This window comes from Dryobates pubescens, chromosome 21 (genome assembly GCF_014839835.1).
Source record: "Dryobates pubescens isolate bDryPub1 chromosome 21, bDryPub1.pri, whole genome shotgun sequence".
NCBI classification, from domain to species: domain Eukaryota; kingdom Metazoa; phylum Chordata; class Aves; order Piciformes; family Picidae; genus Dryobates; species Dryobates pubescens.
Window position 1 is genome coordinate 17,179,711 of NC_071632.1, and position 15,169 is coordinate 17,194,879.

Sequence of the window (15,169 nt, forward strand, 5' to 3'; positions counted from 1 at the left end):
GCCTCTTGCTGTTCAGAGATTCCTGCTCAAGAAATGCATCCTCCCTGAACTCCTGTCTGGTGTGACTGAAACATGGGAGTCCCGGTCCCTACCCCATCCCTGAGAGCCCTCTTCTGTGGCTGAGGGGATGGGAGAGCTGGGAGCAGCATGGAGGAGCTGTGCTTTCCCTCTCTCCCACGTAGAACCACAGAATGATTTTGACTGGAAAAGACCTCTAGGAACACTGAGTCCAACCATCAACCTAACACCACCATGGCCATTAAACCATGTCTCAAAGTGCTGTGTCTTGTTTCTTGAACACCTCCACAGACAATTTCCCTTGGAGAAGGGAGGCTGAAGAGAAAGGAACAAAAGAAATAAGAGGTTGCTTATTTCTGGAGTAATTTCTGTGGTTTCTTCCCACACCTGGGGAAACTTTGCAATGTAGACTTCAATCCTATCACCTCCCCCCCTGCACTGGCATTTATAACTGCATTATTCTGTGTATGGGTCCCATCTTATAGCAGACAACCCACACAAACAAGGAGAACAAACCCTGTGCCTTGAGGCCAAGCAGCCCTACAACTGCCTGTTCCTCTCCTTGATTTCATGCCCTTATCCTGTCATTCTAATTTTTATTGCTGTTCTACTTTTTCATCCCAAGTTTGCCTTCCTTTTGGGAGGAGCTTAGGTCCAGGTACAGCTGTGGGCAGCCAGGATCCTGACTAAGGAAAAGTGGAGAACGGGAGCTGCCTGTGATATGTGGCTAAGACACCACAGGGAATTCTTCACATTCCTCTTCAGTCTGGCAGGGAGATTTGGGGATTAAAATCCACATGACAACAAAGCAGGGAAATAAAGCAGCTTCCTAAGTCTTAGGGAGCCATTAAATGTAATAACCTGCAGTGTGTGGAACGCTGGGAGACACCAAGCTGAGCTCAGCAGTGAAGTCACTGCTTGTGGGTGGTGCACACAGGAGGGAATAAATCTGCTCCTTGTAATTTATAATGTATTTGTAGAATTCAGGAAAGCAGACTTTTCTGTCAGGTTTTGTTTTCACTGCTAAAAGAGGAGTGTTCCTTCTGCAAAACAATCAGTATGTGTCAACTTGGCCTGCTGTAAAATCCTGGAGGAGGCAATTGTGTTGAGGAATAAATAGAGCTAAATCAGCATGAGCAGAGGGAATGCAATCACCTCGCTCGGTTACCTTGCAATGAAAGAGAAGACTTCACAGTCCTGTTGCTATCTCACTGTAAAAGTTAATTCTTAAATCAGAGAAGGCAAACCTCTAGTGCCTAAAAAGGGTATTGAAATGCCACTTTATGGATGCTGAGACCAATCTCCTCAGAATAAATTGCAGGAATTTTAACTTTGACCCTTGCCAACAGTACTGTTGCTGTGAGTAGAGACAGCATGCACAAAGGAGTGCTGTTTAATTTTAATCATACTGAACTCTCCCCTTCAAATCCTGGCTTGATCTCGAAGATTAAGAGCCACAAAACTGGTTGTGAGACCTGTTCAGAACAGGGAAGAAGCAGTCAGCTTTCAGACGATAAGCCAAGATGCAACAGCAGTCAGCTGCAAAGTGTCTGTCTTAACTGCACATTTTGTCATAAAATGAATTGCTCTTTTAGGGCTTCCAGATGAGTGCAGGCTTTTTTTTTTGCAGTTCTGTCACCAGTTTGAAGCTTGCCACTCAGCTGTGATGCTGGATTAGCTAGGCAGAGAGCAGCCTCCCTTCACGTCTCACACCTGCTGGATCTGCCAAAATCCCAACCAGGAAGGACTACGCTAAGCAGAGCGATGCAAAACGGGGATCAGAGGCTGGGTTTGTCTGACAGTCTTACATTGCTGTATTATGCCTAGAATGTTGTTTGTTAGGATTCCTGCAGCTCAGAGGAGCCCAGCAGCTTCTCCTGTCACTTCGGTTTCATTGTTATTCTGCACATACACGGCTTTCAGCAATGCAAAGGAAAGGGAGCTCATCATGTATGGTGTGCATGCAGGAATCTAGCTAAAAGGACTGTTGCCTTCTGAAACAAGGGTCTGATGAGACCTGTGTGTGCTGTGTGATCTCAGCTTCTGGGTGTTTGATGCAGGGTATCACCAGTTCTGATGGTGACTCCTTTACTCTCCATGCAAGAAATTCAAGGCTGGCTGTGAGTGCCAGGCTTGCTCTGAGCACGTACACAGTATCACGCCCATGAAGGCTTTAGGAATGGTGATGAATTAGCTTAGGGTGACAGAAAGGTCCCACAGTGTTCAGAGGAGCCTAAATGGTGATGCTTGTGGATTTATGGAGAGACAGGGAGAGTAAGTGTGGTGGGGAAAAGTGAAAAGCTGGGAAAGGTTTTGTGACAGGCACCACTGCTACCACTTCTGCTATCACTACAGAGAAAGCAGCCTGATAAGAACGAAACACAAGAATGCATGGTGCGCTGTCATGAAGGGATCACCTTCAAAAATGAAGGGATGATGGCAGGAAAACTCAGTTTCACTTGCTTGGCAATGCTCTGCCCAGCCTGAGGCAGTCGGTGCAGTCATGGTGGTGTTCACAGCCATGCAGGGGAGTGATGATCATGTCCTGGTGCTGTTGTGTCCTGTGCTGCTGTGGTGGAGTCACCGTCCCTGGAGGTGTTCAAGAGCGGATTGGAAGTGGCACTTGGTACCATGGCTTAGTAGTCATGAGGTCTTCGGTGACAGGTTGGACTTGATGATCTTTGAGGTCTCTTCCAACCTCATTGATTCTGTGATTCTGTGATTTCTGGGACTGCTGTAGGTCACTTACATCTTCCTTTTGCCAGAGAGGCCGAAATGTGTCTAAGAAAGGGGCTTGTGTTAGGCAATGTGAGGATGCAATGAGGGGTGATATAAAGCAGGGAGGATCTGCTCTAATGCCATTTCTCATCACCACTTTCAAACTGCTCTTCTCTGCTTTTCCTCCCTTGTGAAAACCGTAATGTCCTCACCACCTCAGCTTTACCGGAGTTTCCAGTCTGGCTGACTCATCCACCAGCCTCTTGTACACTCCCTCCAGTACTCTTCCCCATCAGCTGAAAGGGTGACAGGTTTTGGTGGTGTCCTCCGGAAATGCCTCTGCTTTGAGGCTTTTAGGGCTGCACAAGCAATCTCTTAGGTGCCTCCAGCCGTCTGTCTGGCCTGCCAGCAGCCTATCTTGCTGCCAAACAGTTTGCCCCTGTCCAAGCCAGTGACCCCTTGTCTGTGGTTTGCAAAAGGGATGCTTTTTCCCAGGTCCTTTGGAAGGTGTGTGGCAGGAAATGAGCCCCCCCTACTGTGTATGTGGCCATGAGGTAGAAGAGTGGGCTTTTGTGGGGTCATGGGGTTAAAATTGCTGCTCTTTGTCTTTTTTTTCCCTTGCCCCCTCCCCCCCCCCTTATTTATTTATTTAGTTAGTTAGTTATTTAAATTTCAGGGGTTTTTTTGTACTAGCACAGGGAGTTTTGCTATATTGGGTGATTTTCCTTGGGTGGTGGCAGCAGCCTTACATTTGTGGCCCATAAAACCTCCCAGAGGGAGCAGCCCAGTTCCTGGCAGGGAGGGACAAACAGTCCTAGTCCCAAAGTGTTTTTCATGATGTGTCTCCCCTGTCTGTCACCATCACAGAGGGACTTTTGCCTTCAGTCAGTGGAGCTGCTGGGTTTACAGCTGCTGAGGAGTAAGGGCTTTGAATCTGCCAACAAATCCATCTATTGTTTGCAGCAAGATAACCTAAATAACCAGAAAATGAAACAAACAACAACGAAACAATAATTGCAAACACCTCCCCCACCCCCCAAGCATTTCAGTGGAGAGAAAATTCATTTTCCATACTGGATTAATGGATTCTCTTTCTTTTCCCCTCCCTGTTTGCCAGCATCATCTTTCTACCCTTATAAAATATCGAATTCAAGAGCAGGGAACGGAATGGAGGCTGTCAGTCCCACTCAGCAGAAGCCTCAGCACTGGGCAGTGTTTCTGCTTTCTGCCTCACTGCCTTAAATGCAAAGCTCGTCACTCTTTTAGTGCGTTGAGCTCATGCCTCTGTGAGCGTTTGTGGTTACAGCTTCTATTTCTACATTGGCAATTTCCGACCTGTTTTGATTTGTCGGTCCCCCTCCACACCCCCCCCGAGAAAAGAAATATGCCTGCACCAGCGTGCAACAGCTCTGTAGACCTAGGCTGGCATCTTTAAGCCCCTTTCCGAGATTTGGGGACCACGAAGGAGAGGTTCACAGCACTTGATGCCTTCTGGAAGCCTTGCCGGAAGGGAGCGGGGCGTGAAAGTGTGCCAGCCCCACGGAAAGAGGCACGGTTGTCAAGCCGCCGCGGTAGCAAGAGGCAGGAGGCTGGGCCGGGGCTGAAGACGCCAGATTCCAGCGGGGAGGAGCCAGGGCCAGCGCGGTGCTGCGCTCGGGCGCTGGGCTCGCTGGCGGCGCTGGGCAGGCGGCGGCGTGCGGGTGCGGGAGAGAAATAAATGAGGAGTCACAGCGAGGGCACATCTCCAGCCAAGGGGAAGGAGCAGGCCTCTCTGGAGGGAGCTGACGTTGGGGGTTACTGGAGCAGAGAGCAGGGGGAGTGTCGCGGGTCTAGCTTCCACCCGGGCCAGAGCTAACATCTGGGCACAGCTGTTTGCCGGGGCCCTTTTCTGCTGCTGCACAGCGGCTTGTTTTGCAGCAATGGAACCGAATGGCACTTTCCTCGCTTGTAACAGTAAGTCTGTAGAAATGTCCTTGAATTTCACCTCTCATACCTTGTTCGAGAACTTTGTTTTCCCTCCTCTCTTCTCCCTTTTCTTTTGTCTCCCTTCTCGCATCTGTAAGCAATGCAGCTTTTAATCGGTGTTGCAGAGAGAGATGACATGTTTTTTTTTCAGTGAATATGTTAGCAGTGTTGGTAGGAAGAGAGTCTTTGGCTGGTTAAGTGTCAGCAAGTCGAGAAAAGTTGATCCAAATCTCCTCCCCTTCATGGTGAGACAGAGTGGGACGGATGCTCCACTTAGTCAACTCTCTGGACTCTGGTGAAGGCAGCAGAGCCAGGACAAATCATCTCCATTCAGGGTCTACTCCTAAGACTCTATAAATGTTAAGTACATAATAAGTAATGTTTCTAAAGAAGAAGTAATCCTCTCTGTTCTTCCAGCAAGTGAGGTTTAAGAAGATTCAATTGGTAGCAAGACTGGGAGGTTTGTCTGACAGAGTACTGAAATGCCCCTTAGTCCCTCATCTGACTTTAATATATTACTTTGTTACCTCTTCGTTGTGCTTTACTCACTCTGAGGAACAGAAACAACTCAGGACTGTGATAGCTACAGATTGAAATGGGATATTGTGATCCCAAAGACATGGGGAAAGTCTACAGGTCTTATTTTTGTTTAATGAGATAGGTGCTTTCTTACTACAGATGTGCTATAGACAAAGCTAAACTAATAGAGCAAGCAGTGATTGACCCTAAACACAATCAATTTAGCATTACCAGGATAAATCTGAAAAGATTCCCCCAAACTCAAGGAATCTTCTCTCTGATTTTCCTAGATGTTAGAACTCTGACAGGAAGGTGAAACAGAGGTTACTGTTATACTTTCTGTAGGTATCTCATTCATTACACAGCCACTGGGGAAAGAAAGCTAAGAAATACATCTGGAACTGTTAAAAACATTTCCTATTCTGGCCTGTAGATCATTTTCCAGTGAATATTATTTAGTCTTCTGGGGTTAGGAACCAAGAAGAATTCAGTGACTGCTGGTTAGTCTCTTTTCTTGACTCAAGCAGAAAAACACACAAGTGCAGAAAGAGCCAAGCTTTTAAAAAAGTATTTGCTGAAATTCCTTGACACATAACACACCCAAGTGCCAGTGTCACTCTGAATGCCAGACTGCTTAGACAAGAGAAGTCGCTCACATGGTGGTTTGTTAGCAGGATCAGGCTTGTGCTGTGCATTTTGTCAGAAATTTCTCAGATTCTATGGTTCATGGATGTTTTTTTGCTGTGGGTGCATGTTGAAACTTGGTTCCTTTCTTGCAGTTTTTCTCTCTTTTCTTTTCTTTTCTTTATTTTATTGTCCAATACAGCTACAACAACAGCTGCATTTACTGTGTCAGAATTAGCCACAGACACATGGGTCAGCCTCAGTCAAATATCTGACAGTCAGCAGAGACCACTGAGCTGTCTTCTGGTAGTAGAAGCAGATACTGATGCAGATGTGAGCTTCTGAAAAGTTTGTATACTTTTGTTAACTCTGCCTTTACATGGAGATCTGAGTCCTGGGAAGGAAATTGAGCGTGTTCTTTTGTCCACAGAGTAGTTGCTGTGATTTAGGCTGGTTTTCTTATTTTTCAGTTTATTTTGAATGTGTTTCATTCAACTGGGTGGGCTTCTTATGTATTTGAGAAAGGGTCATCTACATTTAGTGTGCAGCGAATCTGTGAGACTCTCTGGGCTATTAATACTCTTTCTTTTGCCTCATGAAGTTGGTTCCTTTCTGAACTGGGAGGCCTTGTGCTCACAGAGATTATGGAATGGTCAGTTTCTACTCTGCCTTATTCTTACACACTGACTTTTTCATCCAAGACACTGTGTACATTGTGCGGGGAATGCCGCAGCCCTTTTATGGGAATGTCCTCTGCCACAGCCCAGGGTGAGAATCAGCAGGGCAGGGTTGGCAAAGCCCTACAAAACAGGCCATGTCCTTGTTTCTTCTGTCAACTAAACCTGACAACTAACTTCTAGATGTACATTTCCAAATGAATCATCTCCACCTGCCCTTCCTAGCTGGGAGCACTGAGGAGGCTCCTTCTGGGTTTCACCCTCTGTGGGTGGAGATAATGCTACTGGGGATCAGCTAGAATCTGCTCTCATGCAGCGGGTGACTTTGATCTCCTTTCCTACAAGCAAAATGCTCTTAGCACACCCCATTTGATGCAGACTGTGCCCAATGTGTTAACATGGAATTTTCTGAGGCACAGTGTTTCTAGCAGTGCATGAGAGTTTGCAATACTGACACTGCTCAGTACATTAAATGTGCAGCTTAGGACTTGTCCTGTCCTTTTTTTTTTCCCAGACAGGACAAGTAACATTAAATTGAGTTGTTTGTGAGTTTTATTTGCCTATTTGACACAAAAGCTGCTAAATTTCCAACCTGAGCAATGTCTTCTGGTAAAACTAAAGCCCTCAGCTGGTTTTGAGGTTGTCGCCAGTGTGCGAAGCCCCAACATGAGGCCCAAAAGCAGATGAGTCAGGGCAAGAAGATGCTCGGGGGGAGAAAAAGAGATTGTAATGGGAAAATGAAGGAGGAGGAAGGAGGAAATGCATCACCCAGCTGGAAAGCTGCTGCAGGTAGCAGAGATGAAAGGGCACAGCCAACGACATTGAAAAGGAAGACAGAGAGGTGCGTGGGAAAGAGATGGTTTGTGCAAGAGCTGGAAACTCAGCTGACTGGAGGGACAGCCCTGGGAACCGAAGGTGTCAATGATTTGGGAGCAAAGCATAGTTTCCTTTGCAGGGAGATCAAAATATAAACAGTTACTTATGAGGGAGAGCTGCAGACAAATACTTGGTGATTTAATCATCCAGAGCAGGATTTGGCTGGCTAAATTTAGGTATTAGTGAGACATTTTAGACTTACAGGGTTTTACACAGGGGAATTGTACCCTGTCTTCTCCTGGCTTCGTGTTCAGTGCAGTGTAGACACCTAAATCATAGAATTACAGAGCCACAAAATTATAGGGGGTGGAAGGGACCTCTGGAGTTCATCTCTCACAACCCTCCTGCCAGAGCAGGTTTATGTAGAGATTGCACAGGATGGCCTCCAGGTGGGTTTTGAATGACTCCAGAGATGGAGACTCCACCACCTCTCTGGGCAGCCTGCTCCAGTTCTCTACCACCCTCAATGTAAAGAAGTTCCTCCCCATGTTTAGATGGAACTTCCTATGTTTGTGCCCATTACCTCTTGTCCTGTCAGTGGGTACCACTGAAAAAAGACTGGTCCCATTCTCCTGGCACCCACCCTTTAAGTATTTATAAGCATTTATAAGATCCTTCCTCAGTCTCCTCCAGGCTAAAAAGCCTTAAGTCCCTCAGCCTAAATACTGAGACAACCCCCCCTTCCCATGTGTCTCCTAGGTCCTCACTGTGGTTGGATGCTCTCAGTCCTTAGTCAGGTGCACCAGAATGGAAAGTTGCAGACACTGGTCAAACACAGAGGCGTTTCTCTTTGTCTTTGTACAGGTAGAGAAGATTTCACAAGAGTTTCTTCTAAGCAGGGTTATTTCAACACCTTAAATGAGCCAGTTTAGACAACCTGTGTGTGGAAATTCTCACATAACAAGCCTTGCTGGCTGGTTTTTTTTTGGCTAAAGTTACAGTATGCTGAAATTCCAGAGAAGTTATTGAAGGGAAAAAGAAAATAAAAGAAAAGATTTCCTCCCCCCCCCCCAGTTTTCCATAATTCAATTGTGCAATGTCGTTATTGCACTGATTTTGTCCTGCTGCCAAGTGGTGAGAGTGACCTGCATTTCATCTGTGGAAGAAATCTCAGCTCCTGAAGCAAATGTTGAGAAAAACTATTAAGTGGCATTAGGCAAATGAAACTGGGACCCACCTACAGCTGACTTTGGTTTTATGAAGAGAATGTCTTCATTCATCAGCATGTGCCCAGAAATATGACTTAGGAGTTAGGCAACTAAGCAGCATGAGTGCTGCTGGCTGTTGGTGCTGGTGCTATTCATCAAGTTGATATCCTTCTTTTCAGCTACTTTCTTCCCCCTCTTTTCACACCAGCTACTAGAAAAGCTGTAATTTACTGCAAGCCAGTGTTTGGTTTAGTGCCTCTCACTCTGCAGCCAAATCTCTGTGTGTACCTTGATGGAGGGACCAGTGGAAGGTCCAAACCTTCAGTCTGGTTTTCAGCTCCTGAATGCAATGAACTGTAGTTAGGTGTTTTACCTTTAGTTTAGGTGTTTTAGTTAGGTGTTTATGTGTACTGTGATGGAGGGACCAGTGGAAGGTCCAAACCTTCAGTCTGGTTTTCAGCTCCTGAATGCAATGAACTTTAGTTAGGTGTTTTACCTGGGTCTCATCAAGAACTCAGGGCAGCAGCTTTTGATGGGTCACAGCCAGTGCCATGCATGGATCCAAGCTCTCTTCAAGTGACCCAGACTGTCAGAAAGACTTATGAAGATTTTCACAAATAAAGGTTATAATCTGAACTGTCTGTGAAATGCCTGAGCAGGCAGCCTGGCTTCATCTGTACCAACTAGGGTCAGGGCTCTGCACCATTTAACTGCCAGCACATTCCCCAGCCTGGTTTTTCTCCAGAGCAAGCTGGCATGTAGCATGATCTGGCTGATAGCATGAGCCTGTAAGCTTTCCCAGTAGGCAGTCTGGATATAAACAGTCTGTTTTGGGTAAAGGTGGCTGAGTGGCATGGACTGAGCAGAACAGAGCTGGAGAAGGGAACATTCTCCTCTCACAGACCATGCAGGCAAGGCGAGGCAGCCACATGACACAGAGAAATTTGGGGCCAGCATGACACTGCTGATCTCAGCACACCAGAAACCTGTCCATCATACAGCTTCTTGCCAGCATGCCAGTGGTGGAAGGTTTTAGGCAGTGGTTTGAAGGACGGCCCCACAACATGATACTTAGGAAAACTTGCATGTGAGTCTTTAAGGTAACCCTGTCTCGGCTCAGCAGGACCTCTCAATCATCCTGGAAAGAAAGCAGAGTGGGCATTAAAAGCCAATGTAAGGAAGAAAAGGAGATTTGCTGATGCTGCCCAGGGCTTTGTTGAGAAGCCCATTCTCAGTGTCACCACAAGGTGGAACTTGGTACATACCACATGCACCCACTGGCAACAAGCAGCAGCATCTTTGGCAACAGATGCACTGTGCTTATGGTCTCAGCACCCACTGCCTGGCCTCCATTCCCCTGGAGTGAGCAAGGAGGGGAGCACTGATCTAGAGGACTGTGGGAAAATGGCTGTTGTCAAGCCCTGCTGTGCCAAGCAGCAAGGCCTGGTCCTGGAGGACATGAGGTGTGGCTGGGGAGAAGAAAGCTGACACAAGTGAGCGGTGGCCTCAAGGTAGCAAGGAAGGAGGAAAGAGTGAGGTTTCTACAAGTGAAATATGAGAGAGCATGAGTGAAGAATGGACTCCAGAGGGCAAGGCAGGGCAAGGTCAGACCCTGCAGATGTGGAGGGAGTCTTGCTGTCCTCTCTTTGTGGCAGAGTCACAGCTGGAATAGAACTTGCTGATGCTGGGACCACACTTATCCCAGACACAGGGCTGCTAATAAAAGACAGGTTGGATATAACCTGGGGTGATGGCAAATGATAAAAGAGGCCTATGCAGAGGCAATTCACAGGTAACATCAGTGACTTGCAAAACCACTAGAGAAGCAAACTTAATCCTCATCACTTGACAGGTTTTTGCTTTTCCCAGCAGTAGCCACTGCCCAGGGTTGCAGCTGGTTGTGCTCATTTCAAGCTGCTGCTGCACTGACAACTCTTCTCATATAGAAACCCAAACTTTTTACCATCAGGGACACGAGTTCCTGAGTGCTATCCTAACAAGTGATGGAAGGTTTTTTTGTGTTACTGCAGGTGGGCTGCACTACAGCTTTTCCAGACTCTCACTGATTCTGAGTTCACCTGCACTGCATGACCTCACACTTGCTGAGGATGAGGAATAGGCAGGGGCAGACATTGCAGTTCATCAATGAGCAGCAATGTTCCCATTAAAATAATTCTGTTGAATTTCACTGTGAGGGAGTCTGGGAGAGAGAAGATGAAATGACTGTGTTTCTTTGAAGAGCAGCATCATGTGACATAGACCTTTTTTTTCCCTGCTTGGTAAAAAATAGAGAGCAAGGCACAACCTTTGGCCTCTAGTGGGACAACCTCCCTTAACATGTATTATTGTGTGTCACAGGTGCTACTACTGAGAGTAATTTACACCATGTGCATGATGCAGTGGGGAAGTGATGAGCTCATCAAGCAGCATGGGTGTTTTCATTCTGGTCCTAAATTTTCACAAATTGAGGCACATCAGCAGCTGACTTCTGCCGTGCTGTTTGTGTCAGTGTGGTGGAAAGGGGCTATGATCAGTGTTAAATTTGCACCATTTTTGGTGCTGTCCCAGTGTGGCAGTGATGGTGGAAGAACAAGCCTGGTGTCAAAGACCCCAAACTCAACTTGCTTCTTTCTCTAGGAAGTGATAATGGTGCTTCCTTAGCTCCTTTGTGTAAGGATGTGGTGGAGATTAATTCATTTTGGGAAGTTACCTGAAGAGCAGCCTGTGCATTAAGAGTTTCCTCACATAGCTTATTTCCTACCAGACACTACAGCCTTTCTATCTCAAGTGCTTATTTCTTGGATGTCAAAGCACTTTGCTGACTTTGGGACCTTATTCTGACATCCTCATTCACATAGATTTCCATTTGCTCCATGAGTAATCCAGCAGGAATTGATGGAATGATTAGCACAGCCTCGATCCTGGGCACAGGGACCTGAATAACTTCACCCATGTGACTAGTGTTGTTGATTTCAGGGGGTCATATGGGTAAAACTGCAGTGCTGGAGTGTTTGCAGGCTTCAGACCCAGTCAGGTGTTACCTGCAGTGAATAAAGGTTGGAGAATTTTTCCCTAAGCCATTAGCAGGAATCACTTCCTCCAGCACTGGAGCGTGACGCAGCACCGTGTAACATCACAGAGCCATGCCCTGTGACACACAGGGTCACACCTATCCATCAGGATTCATCTGTGAGGTGTGACCTTGCCTTTAAATGACCTCAAGGCCACAATACATCCAGAGCTGCTGTTTCCCAAAGCAGGGCATTTCTGGCTCCATGATCTCATCTTCACTTTAAAACCAAACTGATTTGAACTGCCTTACACTTCTGAAGTCCTCAAAGCACACATTACTGTTCTGGTCAAGTATATAAACCCATGAATGACAATCCTGTGCTTTGTGTGTGCACAGACTTCAGAGATAAGTACAGTAAAATGTTCTCTGAGGGCCTGGAAAGCTCAAAGCAATGCTGTCACTGGCACTGCTTGTTAGGAATTAATGAGAAGATGAAGCAGAGGGACACTCTGTGCTCTCAAATTGATCCCTATGGGGCTGTGGCTGCCACTGGACAGGCGAGCTGGAGCATGGAAGCAAATTGTTTTGCTAAGGCAAGTACAGGAGACTATTCTCTTCCCCACTCCTTTGATTGTATCTGTCCTCTCCAGTACAATGTGAAATACGGGAAGTGCTCTGAGACTGCTAGCTAATAAATCTCATCTAGCCATTACATCATGGTGCTCACCTCCTAGCCAGGGCAAAAGCAACCATCCCAGCTCCCAGAGAAATGCTGCAGGGATCACAGCTCCAATCTCCAGTCCCTGTATGTGCAGGAAGGGCTGGAGGTGTTTCCTTAAGTACCCACTGACTGCCTGGCTAACATGTTCAGCAATATCCCATCCAGAATATGCCTTTATTCTCTTTGCTGGCTGTGGTTTGTAGTTGTCATGTGTAAATAAGGTCTTATCAGTTGTACTGCTGTTTGAGGCCACACAATAGCTCTGCTTTATCCCCAGAGAGTTTCTTACATGTGACATATAGGAGTCATTAATGACTCTGTGAGGGTTGGGAGGGCTTCCTTCAAGATGTGGAGACAGAAGGGGAAGATGGCTGCATTACCAGACACCAGAAACAGAGAATATGTCCTATAAACTTGAGTTGAATGTGATGCAGCATTGGTGATGGAGAGCCTTCAGTTAGGTCTCAGGCACACGTGGCTTCTGCAGTAAGGGACATCATGCCAGCTTGACTACATCTGCTTGCAGTATCTTCACCCTTGGCTTGCCTGGCACAGCAGCTAGCAAAGGCAATGACAAAACCCCTTAGTCTGTAAAAAGGGCTGCAAATTTACCTAGGATGGAACAACTTAGTAAGTATAGCTGCTGTATTTCACTGCAGAAGGGGTCATGGCTAGGGAAGAGATGAATTTTCACCCCAGTTATCGCCAGGACGTTGGACAATGGTCATGAATTTCAGCACAGGAAATTTATACTGGTTGTAATTAACACATTCCTCACTGAGAACATCTAAGATTTTGAACAAAGATCTAAACCTATAGAGGCTCTGTCCTTAAGATATCCATAACTCACCTGGGCAAGGCTGTGAGCATCCTGATCTACCTGTGACGGTGACCCCACTTGGAGTGGGTGATTGAACTAGAGAGCTCCAGAGGCCCTTTCCAGCTTGAATTATTCTCTAATTCTATGTAACCTATGACTTGTTAAAGCATGATGGGGGCTACCAGACTGCAGGACAAATCTGAATTACAAGACTAAGCCCAGTGCTATGCAGAAACACAGGGTAAGTGACTCACCCAAGTCATACAGGAAATCAGTGGCAGAGAAGATACTCTGGAGTCTTTGGAAAATGCTCCTCTCTAGCTGGGGAAAAAAAAAAAAGAGCATTAAAATAAACTTTCCGAGCAGCTTTTGGGCTACATCTGCCCTGGCTAAAAGGTGTTTTGAGCTTCCTCTTCGCTGTGTGCTAGTGGGGACAACGCGGAGCAGCTCTGCACAGAAGGGTGGAGCCAAGCTCCCTCTGATCCAGGCGTTTGTGGGCAGGCTGAGCTGACAAGCCCTAGGCACTGATTAGGAGCCACAAACAATATTTGGATGTCCTCCAGCCTCTGGAAATGATGCATAAAAACCCACTGGCGTATGACGGTAGGAAAACTCGTTCCTTTTACCTGGGCAGCTGCCGGCCGGCGCTTCGGCGTAATTCAGCAACCAGCGTGTGCTGGTGAGCAGAGCAGGAGGAGAGACTTCCCACGGTCCCACCCCCAGCTGGACTCTGCCCTCCCCTGCCCGGCTCTGCCAGTGCCTCCGTTCGCTCCTTGGAGCCCCGTTTGTCACCGCTCACGCCGGAGGCTCCTGGATGAGCAGGGATCCTCGCCGGGGTGGCGTGCCCCCCCCATCCTTCCCGACTCCTGTCCCTGAGCTCCAGGCTGGATCATGCAGTGCATCCGGAGGCAGCCCAAGCGCACGGCGTCCCAGGAAAACATCCTGCGGGAGCAGAGCCGTAGAGTGGCCGCGTTGAACGGCATCAGGCTGGGTAAGGGACAAGTTGGCCTCAGCACTTCTGCTGCACTGCTGCCTCTTTTCCCTGCTCAGAGGCAGTGCTCCACCCTAAAGGCAGCTCCGAGGTTATTTTTAAACTCCTGAGGTTTCTTTTCCTTTCCTTTGCCTGTAACCACCTGCCAGATGTGTAAACCGCTTCATCTGAGGCATCAAAGAATGTGGGACCTCTCTGGCAAAGAGCTGATCTCCAGGTCTTTTGTTGGGCTTGCTGAACTGTCGCTGGTTGAGGGCATTTGGGGAAGGCAGTGCCCTCTTCCTGCCTAATTTTAGGGCTTCTGAGTGGTGTGCTGCCAGCTGCTGTAAAAGCCCGAGGAACCACTCAGAGGAACGTGTTCACTGGATGAAAAGAAACAGGAAACCCAGGAAGTTTCATAACTTCTCTGTCGTGCTATGAACTCATTGCTGGTTCCTGCTCTCTGGAGAGGCAGCTCAAGTAGATGCAAGTCCCTTGATATCTGTGGCTACAGAGAGCAGGTGGAGATGGAAAGTTGGCATCGACCCACCTGAGGTGTCTGGATTTTATCTGCCCTTTTGAACCAGCAAACCTGAGCTCTGTCTGGTCTTAAACCAGGGGGGAGAGGGGAGAGCAGGCAGGAGGAGACTTGTTTTATAGCAGCCGTAGTTAAATTGTTTCTATCAGGCCAGCAGATCTGCGACTGAGCAAGGCAGAAATAGTCTGCTACAGACTTCCCCCTTCCTCCTCAGTGAACTCCAGGGCCTGGCTTCTGCCGGGGCAGCTATTCTTTTATTGTCTTTCCCACCCGCTATAAACCTGAGACAGATAATACAAAGGTTAACATTTTTGATGTCTTAGTGGATAAAGTTTCACAGTGCAGTATATTGGCTTCATGCTTATTGCAGTGCTGTGTGTGCATGAGGCACTCCTACCTTTGCCTAACAGGAGCCTGGAGAAGAGGAGGCTCAGGGGAGATGTTATTGCTGTCTACAACTACCTGAAGGGAAGTTGTAGCCAGGTGGGGGTTGGTCTCTTCTCAAAGCAACCAGCACCAGAACAAGAGGACACAGTCTCAAGCTGTGCCAGGGGAGGTTTAG

At 47.3% G+C, this 15,169-nt stretch overlaps 1 protein-coding gene across 2 annotated transcripts in view; it reads left to right on the forward strand.

Annotated features, from left to right (window-relative positions):
• The first annotated feature begins 4,333 nt into the window (after positions 1 to 4,333).
• Positions 4,334 to 15,169, forward strand: part of PLCD1 (phospholipase C delta 1) — a 57,804-nt gene continuing 46,968 nt past the window's right edge. The window contains exon 1 of one of the 2 annotated variants that reach the window (XM_009899122.2): positions 4,334 to 4,689. In XM_009899122.2, coding sequence (XP_009897424.1) covers positions 4,656 to 4,689 — 34 coding nt within the window. In that variant the 5' untranslated portion in view covers positions 4,334 to 4,655. Of the gene's footprint in view, positions 4,690 to 13,811; positions 14,091 to 15,169 lie in introns of those variants that run through there. The other variant, XM_054171370.1, reaches the window with a different exon arrangement.